Source organism: Balaenoptera musculus, chromosome 3, assembly GCF_009873245.2.
Source record: "Balaenoptera musculus isolate JJ_BM4_2016_0621 chromosome 3, mBalMus1.pri.v3, whole genome shotgun sequence".
In the NCBI taxonomy this organism is placed as follows: domain Eukaryota; kingdom Metazoa; phylum Chordata; class Mammalia; order Artiodactyla; family Balaenopteridae; genus Balaenoptera; species Balaenoptera musculus.
The window spans coordinates 109,843,091-109,857,740 of NC_045787.1; the positions used below are offsets into that span (position 1 = coordinate 109,843,091).

The 14,650-nt window shown below is 52.8% G+C and overlaps 1 protein-coding gene across 2 annotated transcripts in view; it reads right to left on the minus strand.

Annotated features, from left to right (window-relative positions):
* The window catches only part of FSTL4 (follistatin like 4), a 435,003-nt gene that overhangs the window by 65,564 nt on the left and 354,789 nt on the right, over positions 1 to 14,650 (minus strand). For both annotated transcript variants that reach the window (XM_036848961.1, XM_036848959.1), the window contains exon 7: positions 3,939 to 4,105. In XM_036848961.1, the coding sequence (XP_036704856.1) occupies positions 3,939 to 4,105 (167 nt within the window). The remainder of the gene's footprint in view (positions 1 to 3,938; positions 4,106 to 14,650) is intronic.

A 14,650-nucleotide genomic window follows, 5' to 3' on the forward strand; every position in this document is an offset into this window, starting at 1 on the left:
AACGTGCATGAGCAGCAACTATTGATTTCTTATCACGCAAACAGAAGGAGGTATCATAATCCAGAGACCTGCTGCCGGGAGGTGAGGCAGAATTCCCGCCCCTCCTGGGGAGCACCTGTCTTGGGGGCCTTTGTGCTCCTGGTACCTAGTGCTGCCCTCTGCTTGGGGGGTTTGTTTTCCCGGGTGGGGCTGAGGCAGGGCCCCTCATGGCCTGTGCTGCAGTGAGGCCGAGGCATCCTGCAGAGGGGGGCTCAGGCATCCCGGGGGCGGGGCACAACAGGTCTGCGCTACCTTGCCCCCGCGAGGCCGGGGAGAATGTCTTTGCTCTACGCTCTGGCACAGGGCTTGCCACTCGCAGGCACTTATTAAGTGAATCCAGAGGATGGCTCCCCACGTAGGCCATCTGGACGGCCGTGTACACATTGGTGACTCCTGACTGCTCCTGACAGCGACATTGCTCACTGGGGAATCCAAGTGGCTCCTTCTTGCTTGGCTCCGGGCTAGAAGGGTACATTTACCTTCTGATCAAATATTATTCTGATGCTTGAGGCATCCTTGATGTTTGCAAGTCAGAAAAGTTTAATTACATGTGTCATTAGCATGGCATTCTGTAATAGCTCTGTGACTGAATTCATTAACAGAATTCTTAACAGATAAGACAAGACAAATTAATATTTTGTTGCCCATGAAAGCCTCTCATTAAGAGAGTAGTGAAAAAGTGATTAATATTTTGTTGCCAATCAAGATGTCTCATACAAATGACAAAGAAAGGAGGCCCACACCTCTCGGTGCTCTCTAATCTGCCCGCCTGGGGTTTTGTAAGCTGATCAACTTCCCCTGTTTGTGGAGCGTTTGGGAGCCAGTCACTCATTACAAGGACTGTGATCGTGTTTCATCTCTGACTGTGGCAGGTGGGGGAGGGCGCTGAGATGCCACAGGCTGGGGGGCTCTATGAACCCCTTGATCCCCGATCTTTGCTCGACCAGGGTAGCCCCCCCTGGGCTTTTCTCCCCTGACCAATCTTGCTTCAGAAATGCCCTGTGAATCCTGATGACCCAGCTCCACCCATCTCCAGCCTGATGTCCTCCTGGGGCTGCTCTCCTCACCGTCCTCGGACACGCTCAGCCTGAAAATGCCCACGTGAGGAGGAGAGCCTCATCCCTGTTTCCCCGCAGGCCCAGAGAAGGTGGCGGCCCTGGACTTGTCGGAGGCGGCTGGTCAGTGTCGCCCTCCGGATGAATCAAGGCTGACCTGAGTCGAGGCGACTACAGGCAGCAGGGGCACCCCAGGGTCACACCTGCCTGACGGGGAGCCTCACCGGACTGTGCTGGCTGCTGTTCGGGGACTCGGGCTGCAAGGGGTGGAGAGTGTTGTCTGGTGGGAGCAGTAATAATAATAATAATAATAATTAGTAATATTATGAAAATGAGAGTGATAATAGTTAGCATGGAACATTATATGCTAAGAATTTCATGTGTCTCTTAATCCTCATTATAACCCTATGAGGCAGGATCTATTATTTATCCCCTTTCCACAGAGGAGGAAACTGAGGCCTGGAGAAGTCAAGTGCCATTTCCAAGGTCACTCAACTAGTAAGTGGCAGAGCTGAAACTTAAAGCCAGATCCTTTTGACCCCAGAGCCTGGCCCTTCATGAGTAGGCTGTGCTGCGTCCCTCCCTCTTAAAGGCAGGTGTGTGTGTGTGTGTGTGTGTGTGTGAGCGTGGTGTGTGTGTTGTGTTGTGTTGTGTGTGCTTGCATGCATCAGGCAAGGACCCCTGCGGGGCTGGCACTGCCCTGCACCCTCACGCGGGGGTTTCTGAGAAGCACAGGCCCCTGCCTGCTTGTGGGCTGCTGACTTGCCCAGAGCAGCAAGTGTTTCCTGGGAGGTAACAAGAGGCCATTAATCTCCAGTCGCACCCACAATTACCCAAATTGCTAACCTCACTGTGAAAAGTAGAAATTCAATTGAGCTGGTGCTGGAGGCGTGTTCGAGGGAGGGGAAAGACACTCAGAGTAATTTAATTAACCATTGGCAGGTGCATTAAGAGGAGTTCTGCCTCTGCCTTTATTTCTAATGTCTTTAAATAGAGCATCAAGCAATGCACATGGATGTTCAGACAGACACAGGAGGACCTGACCTAGTTCTGAATTAATCACTACTGGCCAAACATAGTTAAAAGCTGACAACCCACCCTGAGAGATATGCACACACAAATGTGCACACACACGTGCATATGCACACATACACATACACCCTAGTCTTTACAAACACGCCAGTGCCTTCCCTTGCTAAGATCGCAGACAAGCCCTGGGCACCTCAGGCTCAGAAGATGAAGAACTCTGCCCACCCAGCATCTGACCATCAAGCAGCCACCAGGCTTGTGCTGGTCCTGACATTCAGAGATGGGTGGGATATAGGCTATGCTCACTATAGTGGGGAAATTGCAAGGAAACCATCCTGCATGGTGCGACAAAGGTTGGGGAAGGGCACTTCTGCCCAGCTCTGCCCAGGGTGGGACTCTAGAGTGACCCCCTCTTCCCATCTGCTTCCCCCATGTTCTCCAGGGCACATCCAAAGGGGCCTAGAGAGTAGCAGGGCTCCAACTTTGTGGTTCCTGTAGGATTAAACGCTGGACCTCTCTCCCCACAAAGCAGTCTCAGAGTTGGAAGGGATCTTCAAGGTCATGGGGTTTAGCTGCCCTCTTGTGGCTAGCAGCATTGTTTACCATGATCCTGCTTGAGCTTGTATGCCTCTAGGGATGGGGAGCTCACTGCCTCCTGTGATGCTCACTCCACTGCGGGGCAGGGCTGATGGCTGGAATGGTGTTGCATCTAAGCAAACCAATTGGTCTCTTTTTGGTCCCTTGCCCTTTGTGCTAGTCCAACTCATGGCTCACACGGCCCAGGCCAGCTCCCTCTGCCCCAGCACCTCCCTCACCACCTCACAGTGGCTACAGGAACTGACCACTCATCCCACAGGTCTTCCTTCTTGGGGCCAAGCAGCCCATTCTGGGTTGGCCTGTCCTGAGCCAAGGAGACCAGGGCTGCCCCTTTTCTGCCTGAAACTTGTATTCCTGTCACAGTAGCTCAAGACCTGTCAGCCATCCTGGCAGCGCCCTATGTGGGTGACATCACTCCATCTTCTCACATGAACTCCCAGGAAGCCACCTCATCCTGTGCCAAACCAGGGCCAGTGCATATTCTTGACTCAATCCCCTTATTCCTCAAGTCCAGTAGAAGGGAGGCACCGATAATGTTGCTCTTCTAATAGATTAATTCACTGAGGATCAGTTTAAGAAATTGTCCAGTCCTAAAGGCAGAGTGGGGTGATGCTGGGACCCCAGTGCGGGGTGCCTGGGCCCTCGGAACCCAGGAGACCCCCGTTGCTCACGTTAGGCTGTGAGAGCTCTGGAGCTCTCTTCTTCTGCTCAACCCATCACATCCATACTCCCTCTCCCAGCAAACAAGGCCCCTGGGCAGGCCCCTCTGGCCTGATCTTGTTTCCTTTCACCACCCCGCTGCCCCTGCCCTCCAGCCAACCCAGCCCAGAGGCTCACCTCTGCCCTCCACAGGGAATACCCCCTCCTTGGCGTCCAGCTGTCTGTATCCTCCCCAACTTCCGGATCCAGAGTCTCTCCTGGGGGGCACCCAGCCAGATGCTCTCCCCTGCCCAGGAACCTCCTGCCCTGCCCACCGCGCCTCCCCTGTTCACCTTATTCTGGGGCTGGCTAGCAGCTTGCAGCCACCATCCATCCTATTCTCTGCACGAGGTGGGACTGATACCTCCAGACACCAGACAACAGGCTGAATGGCACCAACGTGGGATGTGAAAAGAAAGCCCTCTGGCCCTGCAGCTACCACATGGCATCTTGGCATCTTGCACAGTTGGCTTTCCCGGGAGGTGCGTCTGAGCTCAGAGTCAGAGCCAGGTGACTTACATTGATGTCTTCCAAATCCAGGAAGTTCAGGGCCAGCCCGTTGCGCTTCCAGACGATGGGTGGCCGCAGGTCTCCGTGGACAGCGCAGGTCAGCACTGTGCTCAGGCCCACGGTCACTGTGGCCACACTGACCCTCTCCTCAGGGGCGAGGCTGAGCTGTACCACCTCTGCAGGGAAAGGAGAAGCCGTCAGCTGGAGGCCCAGGGGATGGAGTCTATACCTGAAGGGATACAGCCACAGGGATCTACTGCAGGTCAGGGGCCTCGGGCAAATTCCGGGGGCAGGAACATTGTCCACAATGTGCTGACTAAATGTACAGATGGACACACCTCCTGGGAGAGGGGCCACAACTTATGTTAAATGCTCAAAGGGCTGTTTGAGGCAAATCAGGTCAGGAACCACAGCTAGCGTAGGGGAAGCATCTGGGCTGTGGATCTGTGAGTCAAGCTAAGAGTGTGGGCTGCCCCTCTGAAACCAGGAAGCCAGGTGTGCTGGCCCTACCCTGTGCCCTCCAGGCCCCCTGGAGTCGGGGCCTTGCCAAGTGCTGTCAAGGTCTGCTGGCTGGGCCGACAGGTTTCTCATCCACCTGGGGGCAAATTAAAGGTTGCACTGTCTGAAGTCTGGGGAATGAACTGGCTGACCTTTGAAGGTTTGTTTCTGTCTAAGGATTCTCTGAACTTGGATTTGGATTTCTGCTCAGCCACTGTGCACTGTAGCCTTTAATTTTTTGAAGTGTACTTTGGGCTGTACAAATGATTAATCCTTGCCATTTTATACTTGATAACTGGCATTAAGACTGATCATCCGTCAGGCAAAGAGGAAGGGTCTAAAATACCTCCCTGCAATCACAGGCCTTTTGAAATTCTCAGGATTAAAGAAAAGAATCAAACTCAGGGTATTCAAATGCCAAAATGGGATGAGGCTTGGAGCGGGCGTCACTAGCTCACTGACTGGACGGCCCCTCCACTGTTCTGCCCCCAAATCCACTTGGGGAGCTTGGGGAGGCAGCCAGGGGCAGCATGAGTGGAGGGGGGGCTGGCTCTGGGGGCCTGTGTTATTCTGGGATGCCAGCAAAGACGCTGGGACCTGGGGGCCTGACAGGTGTGGAGCAAGGCACAGAGTTGGGACCTGAGCTCTGTGACTCAGCGGGACACTTTTGAGCTGTGACCAGGCAGCACACCTGTGCTCACACCCTCTTGCCAGTGTGTGTGGGAAAGGCGGAGGGGAAGGGGAGCAAAAACAGCTGTAGGTGCCACACACCACAAAGCAGGTACGGTGAAAGCAGGTGCACTAAGGTCTGATCCTAAGCCCCAAAGCCCTTTCCCCTCTGCAAACATTCAGTGGCCTGGCCCTGGGCCCACAAAGAGGAACAAGATATACACTAGGTGCTTAATCAGTGCTTGTTGGATGGATGGGTGAAAAGTGGAGAAAATGGAAAGAAGGAAAAAAAAGCCAACAGGCCAGTGGAGAGGGGACAATCGCACACAGGAAAAATGTGACTCCCGCTGAAGGAGCCACACGAGGAAAGATGAGCACTGAGTGACTGATGCAGACGCAACTGGCGTAATATTTTACAAACATTAAAGTGATGCATTTTAAGTTCCCTCTTAAATCATGTTCTGCTTGCTGCCCTCCCACCTCTGAGTCATGAGGCTTATTGCTCAGGGCAGAGAAGCCACTAAACCTCTGTAGCAAGACCCAGGCTCTGGAGATTCAGAGGGGTAGAGAGAAGGAGAGAAGAATTTGCTAAAATATTTTAGCTCCCACTGTGCCCAAGTGCAGAGGAGACAACTCTTCCTCCTCAGAAGAGCCACAAGGCTCCGTGCTCTGTGGAAGTGGGAGGGGGTGTGGAAGGCCCCCCTCGTCCCGGGCATGTGGGAGGGAGACAGTGGGAAGGGCAGAGAGCCTGCCTGTTGGTGTGCGGGTGAGGGGAACCACGGGGGCTCCAGAAGGAGGCTGAACCCTCCCTCAAGCGGCCTGCACCCCACCACCTCGGGCGACCACAAAGATGCGGCAGAGAGCCAGGGCCTGCGCTCGTCTGCCGGAGCCCCCTCGGTCCCTCGCGGCATGGAGGGGTCCAGAGGTTCCTGGCTGGGTCAGGGTGTGCTCTGGGCCTCTGTACCTGAGGACTGCATCGGACTCTCAGACCTGGGCCTGACGGAGCGGCCTCCAGACCTCGAGGGCGCATCATGCCAGTGGGGACTCTGGACTCCACTAGGCTGAGAGTGTCCAGACCAAGAGCACAGCAGGGCTGACCTCTGCTGCGGGTGCCCGTGAACAGCGCGACCAGGGGTCCTCGTGGTGGGGACCAGAGGTGGCGGTGGACAGCCGCACGCTTCCCTCTACACTCAGAAACCAGCTTGGGGAGCTGGGAATTGGAGACACAAAGCATTTTTATTAGCGAGGGCATTACTTACGTGGACTGTTAAAATGATCAGCTAGGACTAAGCTTTACAATGGACTGAACATTTAGGGACATTTTTCTCCCAGTGGCTGGTGGGTGGGGTGTGTGAAGAGGTCAGTTATGTTACAAAAGGAACCTATGTTTTCTTTGCATGTATGAGCACCAGTGAGAGTAAAAGTAAAAGGCCAAATGGGAAGTCAGGGAGGGGCCCTCAGAGGAAGCAGGACCTCCCCTGGGCTCCAGAACTCTGCTTCTCCAGGTACAGTCCCTCCCGCCACCTGCATCTCATCTCTGGGGCAACTGATCAAAACACAGACTCCTGCCCCTCAAGCCCAGGTTGGTACAGACTGTCTGGTGGCAGGATGGGCATCAGGTTTTAACAAGCACCCAGGGGCTTCTGTGGTACCTGAGGCCTGAGAGCCACTGCCTTAAAAGATTGGGGTGTGGCGGGAATGGGGAGATGGAAAGGGAGAGTGTGGGTGCGGGTGGGGAGGGGAGGCAGTGTGGTCGGTGGGGTCCCGGGGGCCTTAATTACCAGTTTTAGGAGCATGGGAATGTAAGATTACGTGCAATGTAGGAGCCCCTTCCTCCATGTGGCCCCAAAGTCTTGCATTTTAAACAGTTGTAGAAAAAATGGCTGGAGGAGCCTATAGCACAGGGCTAAAAACAAACAAACAAACAAACAAACCCGAGTGGGAAGCCTGTGTGGCTCGCCATCCGCCGCTGGGATAGCTGGTTCCCACATCTTTCCTGAGCGCACCCTCGAGCATTTGTATGTCTGAAGATGTGTGATTTTCATGGGAAAGACGCATGCAAAATTAGAATGCACGAATACTGACAAAACCATCATAATTCTGCTCCTGTCAGCTACACAAATATTAACCAAACAGCAAATATTTGGGTCATTTAAAGTTTAATTAAATGAATGTTTTATTAGATTTAGTCCATGTCAATATTCCCCAGATCCTTTTAAAATGCTGGAGATATTTATGGCAAATGAACTGCTCCTCACTCACGGTTATTTACTGTTCAACATGTCTTCCCCGGCAGGCCCCGTCTCCCAGGGTGATTTCCCAGTGAGGGAAAAACGAGGCAGCATCACGGCCTGGGGCTCGAGTGAACTGGGCAGATGCCTGGCTATGGCTCTGGACACCTGGCCTCCAGGCCTGGCTCTGCTGGTGGCACCCGAGTGGCCTCGGGCAGGTCCCTTCCCGTCCCTGGGCCTCAGTTTAGACATCCATATAATGAGGGATTGGGCTAGGAGGGCTCTGGGGGCCCGGCTGGCTTTCAGGCTCTAGGACTCGGAGCGCACGGTTCTGAGCAGACGTCCCTGCTCACTCTCCCTGGTCCTGCCGGGAGCTGCCCAGCTGCTGGTCCCTCAACGCCACCTGCCTCTGTTCCGTGCCCACTTGCCGTGATGGCACAAGTGATGCCTCAAGTGGCAGCATGAACAGTTGCCAAGCCCACAGGGGCTTCCCTCCTGATATCCCCTGAACCCTCCCCTCCCCTCCCTCTCCAGCCAGGTCCTCAACAGCCTCCTGTGTGGTCACCCCTCCAGTTTGCCCCTTCTGCCCGTGAGTGTCCTGGTCACCACTTGGAGTACAAGATGTATCACAGCCCTGCTCAAAAGCTACTAGTGGCTCCCCATCACCCACAGGTTCACCATGAATTGAGAACAGTCCCTGACCTTGCCCCACATTCTCCTCCCAGGTGACTCAACATGGTACCCACTGGTCCCCATCCCATTGTGGTTTGGGGCCTAAGCTTGTGCCTACTTGGCACCTTCTACTTGTCTATTCTGAGACTCTCACACTCTTGGTCCCCATCTCCACAATGACCTCATGGGATGTTTCTGGGACTCTGAAATCTTCACATAAGGAGACACTTGGACAGACATTGGGTGAAGATTGAAAGAAATCATCCTGGTGAACTTATCATGATCTTTTCAGGCTTAAGTAACAGAAACTCTCAGAAATGTTCAACTAGCCTAGGAAAAAAAAAAAGAAAAAACAAGAACGGGGATGATCTTAATGCCTGTAATTGGGAAATCTAAGGGGGTGGAGGAGGCTGCAAGCATCCAGGGCCCTCAACAATGGCACTCTCTGTGTGGCTGCAAGATGTCCAGGGGTGGCCCCACCCTCACATTGTTCCTGTACATGGGATCCCAAAGAAAGGGCCCAAATCCTTCCTGAGAGCCCTGCAAAAAAGCACGGGGGGGAATCTAATTGCCCAGACTCATCTCCTGCGTTCTTCCCTGAAGCAATCAACCAGGCCAGGTGGATGGAGTACTCTGCAGTCGCAGTACTGACTGACCCACAGGCCTGGGCCATGTGGTCACCTCTGGGCCGGGTGCTGGGTGGTTGGGGGTGGGGTCAGATGTCATGACAGAAAGGGTGTGCTGGGCAGATCAACACCCTATGACCCCCACAGAGACACAGAGAGGGCCCCTTCGGTCCCCTCCATTCCTTCACAGCCCCGTCTGGAAGCCTCTACATGGTGCAAGATGATGATGGGAAGGTGGCTGGAGCCATGTTGTGAAGACAACGAGAGTCATCAGAAGGAAACCTGATTTCAGTTACCACCGTCTGCCCCCCACCTGCCCCCTTTGGAGAGTGATCTGGAAGGGCTTTGTGGTGGTGGTGCGGCAGAGCTGAGGGGACCCCACAGTCCTCTCGAGCCTCCCATGGTGACGGGGCAGGAGGAGGGCCAGGCAGCCTGGGATTTGCGTAGATGGCCCTCTTATGTGTTCAGTGAACACATTGACTGAACTTCTACTGTGGGCTGAACCCCACCCCTGCCCAGGCACGTCTGTAGAGCAGGGGACTCAGATATGTCCGCGCCTGGACTCTGCTCTGGTGGGGCCCAGCGTCACGGGAGAGGGAGGCGGAGAAGCCACACTGCAGCCCTCCAGGGAGCAGCCTGCGGAAGGGCCGACAAGGGATCCTTCCAGCTCTCGGCTGGGGCTCTGCTGCTCCCATGGTGCTGACCATCTGTGGTCCCATACGCCACTCTGTGGGAAGCGTCCCTAGGTTTCTGGGGGACCAAGCAACAAGATATGCCTTGTGCCCAGAGGATGGTGGGGGTAGTGACAGAGGGCGGGGCTGGGGGCTCCTGTCAGGTCTGGGGTGACAATGCATCTGTAGGAAGAGGCTGGTGTCCCTGGAAAGGGAGGGCCAGGGTGGGGAGCTTGTCTGGCACTGCTAGGCAGAGGTGGACACAAAGAGACGATGTCCTCACTATAAGAACCAGTACTGGAAGGCTGCCTGGTGTGTAGGCAATTCAAGGAGGGCAAGGGAGATGGGGGTTCCTCACAGCTGGGGACATCTGTCTCCCTATGGGCCAGGCCTTCAGACATCAGTCAGCTTTTCTTTATTCCTCCTGGGATGAAGAGGCTCAGGTAGCATTGCCATGATTGTCAAAGTCAGCGTGGGTTGCTCAGCACAAGAGAGACCTTCCTGCTTCACTTGAGGCAGGAGATAGATGGGACCCAGGCTGAGCAGCTGGAATCTATTCCCTGTGGACAGATATTCTAAGATAAAGATAATGGCAGGAGCAAGGAGGAGCTGAGTCCTGCTTGGATGAAAAATAAAGAGACTACATATTTCTCATTCTTGAGGTCAAGGAGATTGCCCAAACTACACATGCACAGAAAGGTTCCTCAGAGATCAGAGAAGGGAGGGGGCGCCAGACCATAATATGTTCTGTCAACTTCCCAGAAACCCTTGCGCTGGAATCCATCTTGGCTAAGAGATGCACACGCACACAGGGGAGGGCCCTGAGTCAGACCAAATATGGACTCAGAGCCAGGCAAAGCAAGATGATTGGCCAGAGGAAACCCAGAAGAACTGTCCCCATATAAGTGATTTAAACTACCCCAAAGGTGCAACTCTTTCTCTGAGCCCACCTGTGTGAGTCTATCCACACATACATTTTTCCTCCAAATAAACACTTTACTTGTTTCACTACTTTCCATCTCTTTGTTGAAATTCCTTTCTCCAAAGCTGACCTTGTCACTAACCACTGGCCCCGGTGGTCTAGTGGCTAGGACTTGGTGCTCTCGCTACCGCGGTCTGGTTTCAGTCTCTAGTCGGGGAACTGAGATCCTGCTTTGAGCCGCTGCAGGCCAAGGCCACCCGAGATCACACTCACCAGGCTGCACGCCGGCAGGGGGTCTCAGCAGGGCTGTTTGGCCCTCCCGTATCTAGTACAGTGCCTGGCACACGGCAGGTGGGCTTCAGGCCCAGTCCAGGGAGACACCTCCCTGGCTCTCTAGGCCCTTCAAACCACAGTGGGAACACCCTTGGTTTTCCAGACACAGCCCTCACTCTCCTCCGCACACATGCGCTCTCCCTGCTCCTTGGAGCTTGGAGAGAAGGGGCAGCATGGGGGATTAATGGGCCCACCATGAGCAAGCGAACAAGCACCCTGCCTAGAAGCAGGAGGCCATAAAACTTGAATTGTGGGAGAACTGGGTTTTAGTTCCTATTACAGCTTTCCCTTAATCTCAGGCGCTATTTCTCACACTGACTTGAACTCGATGAGACACTCATAAACCCATCAGCACCCTCTCAAGCAGGCTTCTGGTGCTTCACAGCAATAGAAATTAAATTTCTTAAATTCCTGTCAAGTTGGCGTTAGTTTTCTTATGCTAGAAATGCAGTAATGGAACACATTCCTGCCTGGACATTTGCCGTTTTTCAAATGATGCTCTTGGTGGAAAGACTCTGTTCAAACCTCAGTCTACCGGCCCCCACATCCCTGTGTTGACTGAGCTAGGCTCAGGGGCCGGGTGGAAATGTGGGAGACCTGGAGAGACGCTGCAGGCCAGGCGCTTAGAGAGCTCTCTGCGGTGGTGGCCTCTTTTTGCACTGTTCTCTTCCTGCAGTAATGTGCTTCCCCCGTGCCCCGGGGAACACCCCCTCCCCCCGGCGGCCTGGGAGTTGCCGGAGGGGGTGTGGCCCTGTGTGACAGACTCTATTAATCTGGTCTTGTTCCTGTGACCAGGGCCACACTGTGAAATTGGTGAGTGGAACAGAAACAGGGTAGAGTGTGCATGCCTAAGGTCACCTGACCAAGTAGGGGACAGGCAACGTCTAACATCACCTGGGCCTGATGGCTTCCCCGGGCATTTACAGGGTGGGGCTGCTTTGGCTCGCCCCATGAGGAGGTGATGGGGGTGCTTCGTGCCTCCCCTGTTCCCCTCCACCAGAGGCTGCCTCTCTGGGCTCCCTTCAAACGTCTGCTGAGACTGTGTGGGTGGGAGGCTGGGAACAGGTGGTCTTGGGGCCTTTCATCTTGACACGGATGTTTTGAACACTGGGGTGTGTCCAGCCTGGGCAGGTGGCTCTGGACCAGCCAGACTTGCACTCATCCAAAATTTCCTGTTTCTTTATGCATAATCAGATTTAATTTTTGTGCCACTGTCATATTCCCTCTTGCTTGCTTCATTTCGGGGATGGTAATAAACATACTAGTTAATTACCTCCAGGGAATTCCTTGGAGGTCCATTGGTTAGGACTCCATGCTTTCACTGCCAAGGGCCCGGGTTTGATCCCTGGTTGGGGAACTAGGATCCCACAAGCCGAGTGGCGCGGCAAAAAAAAAAAAAAAAAAAAAAAAAAATTACCTCCAGATCTGGGGGTAATTTCCTTTCTCAGTTGACTTATGTTGTTTGGGGTTGCTTCAACCATTTTTGCAGTTCAGTTATTGAGTTCTACTCTCTGAGGTAAACAGACACCCTTATAAGCTGCATGAAGACAGAAACCATATGTCTTTTATTTTTTTTGTATCCCAGCACCTAATACAATTCCTAGCACACAAAAAGGCTTAATAAGTAGTTTTAAGCCAGTGAGTGATTAGGGCAGTGTTCATTCAACAGTTATATACTGAGCACTTGCCAGGATACAGTGGGTATATGCTAGCAAGTAGAACAGGCCCAGAGCCTGCTAACCTGCGACTCCTGGCTCAGCAGGGGGACAAGTGCCATTTGGAGGGACAGCAGGCCCCTGAGCCTGTCCACAGACCCTGGTGCAGAGCCCTTGGCTCCTGCAGAGCCTGACTGCCCTCTTTTGGTAGAGCTCCCTGTTTGCCCAGTGGTGGGCCCTGCAGGGGTGGATGCAGAAGGTAGACCCATGTCCTGCTCCCAGAGAGCCCCGGTCTGGTGTAGGCTTCTCTTTGTTTGCAGGAGAGGCCTGTGCGGGGCCAGGTCAGCTGGGCATCCTTTGAGTTCTAGGTCTCTGTTTTGCCTCCTCTGGCCAATGAACCCTTTCAGCTTTGGGAAAACTAAACCACACTGTGACTACTGTGGGCAGATGAGGGGAGGTTAGAGGTGAGCTCAGCGCCCAGAGACTGTGACATCACTGTCTCAGGGTGCCCTGGGGTGCCACGGGTGTGGCAGGCAGCAGATGCATCAGTGGAAGCATGGGGTCAGCGCCAAGGTTCAAAGCCCAGGGCCTCCTGGTCAGCAGGGTGCGTGGCCTCCATGGTGCCTCCCTAGCTGGTCTTTGTGGCCTGGGGGAGCCTCGGCCAGGCCAGCCAGTTTATGTATTTCCCACACCCCGCCAAGTCGGCTCCCAAAGGGGATGGAAGCACCTCTGCTCAAGATATTTGCAAAAGGAAAGTATTTTAACCAAAGTTGTCTTTTGGTGACTGTAGGGAAAAGAAGGTACTGTCTTAGGTAATTGTATACTAGTTACTCGGAATTTGCAAAAATTCATACAGATGTCAAAGACTGGATCTGGAATCTCCTGGACAAGCTGTTGGTGGAGATGAGCAGACAGCTTTTATCTAACCAGCACGAGGGTGCCATGCTATGTGTTCCCAGATGCTGGTTCATTTTCCAGTCTCTGAGCACTCATTAAGACTATTTCCCAGCCCCTCTTGGAGCCTGGATGCAGTGAGATGATTGGTTCTAACCAAAAGAATCTGAACATGCCTGGCTACACAAGCAGTCATTATGATGGTTAATTTTTTTTTTTTTTTATGATGGTTAATTTTATATATCAACTTAACTGGGCCATGTGGTGCACAGAGAGTTGGTTAAACATTATTCTGGTGTATCTATGAGATATTTCTGGATGAGATGAACATTTGAATCAGTAGACTGAGTAAAGAAGATTGCCCTCCCTAATGTCCATGGGCCTCATCCAGTCAACTGAAGACCTGAATAAGACAAAAAGTCTGAGTAAGAGAGAGTTTCTTTTCCCTGACTGCCTTCAAGTTGGGACATAGGTCTTTTCTTCTCTTCAGACTTGAACCAAGACAACATCTCTTCCTGGGTCTTGAGGTTGCTGGCTTTCAGACTGGAACTTACACCACTGGCTCTCCTAGGCCTCCTGCTTACTGACTGCAGATCTTGGGACTTCTCAGCCTCTATAATCATGTGAGCCAATTCCTAAAAATAAATCACTCTCCATCCATCCATCCATCCATCCATCCATCCATCCATCCACCCATCCATCAATCCACCCATCCTACTGGTTCTGGTACTCTGGAGAACCCTAACTTATGCAGTTATCATCCACGCTCTCGTTTCCTTCCATGGAGTCTGTATGGCGAAGCATTTTGTGAGAGCAAAGAACAAAGTAGTCTCCTAGTTGCTGCTTGAGGAGAGCTGCCTGACCCTATCAGACCTGATGAGGGTGAGAAGTCAGTCTTTACTGCATTATGCCGCTGAGATTTTAGGGTTTCTATAGCACCTGGTGTTGATTACCTAATACATAACACTGCCCGCCCCCACTAAGAGGAAAAAATATAAGTTAATTTACTTCCACTGAAGAAATTGTAATGAGATGTGGAAGGGACCGTTGGGAGGGCAAGGCATTCAGGTCAGGAAACCTCTGAGAATCCTCTGACAAGAGGAGATCTAACTTCTGTTCCAATCCCCAGAACATCTGTCCAGGGATCTCATTCCCTTATCCCATAGCTATTACTACTGCTTTCACTATTAGTGTTCAAACTCTGTGCCCAAGGGAGGGGGCATCTAAGGGTGGGATGGGAGAGAATGTGTAAATAAATTACACAGTATAATATGCTCTATAGGTAGAAGGAATAAGATGCTAGGAGAGAATATCAGGGGAGCCCTATCAAGATGCAAGTGGAGACATTCAGGATCAAGATGGTGGAGTAGTAGGACATGAAGCTCAACTTCTCCCACGAATACATCAAAAATACATGTACATTTGGAACGATTCTCACAGAATATCTACTGAACACCGGCAGAAGACCTCAGACTGCTGAAAGGGCAAAAAACTTTCCATGTAACCGGTAGGAAAAGAGAAGGAAAAAAAAAAAAAAAAAAGAAAGCAAG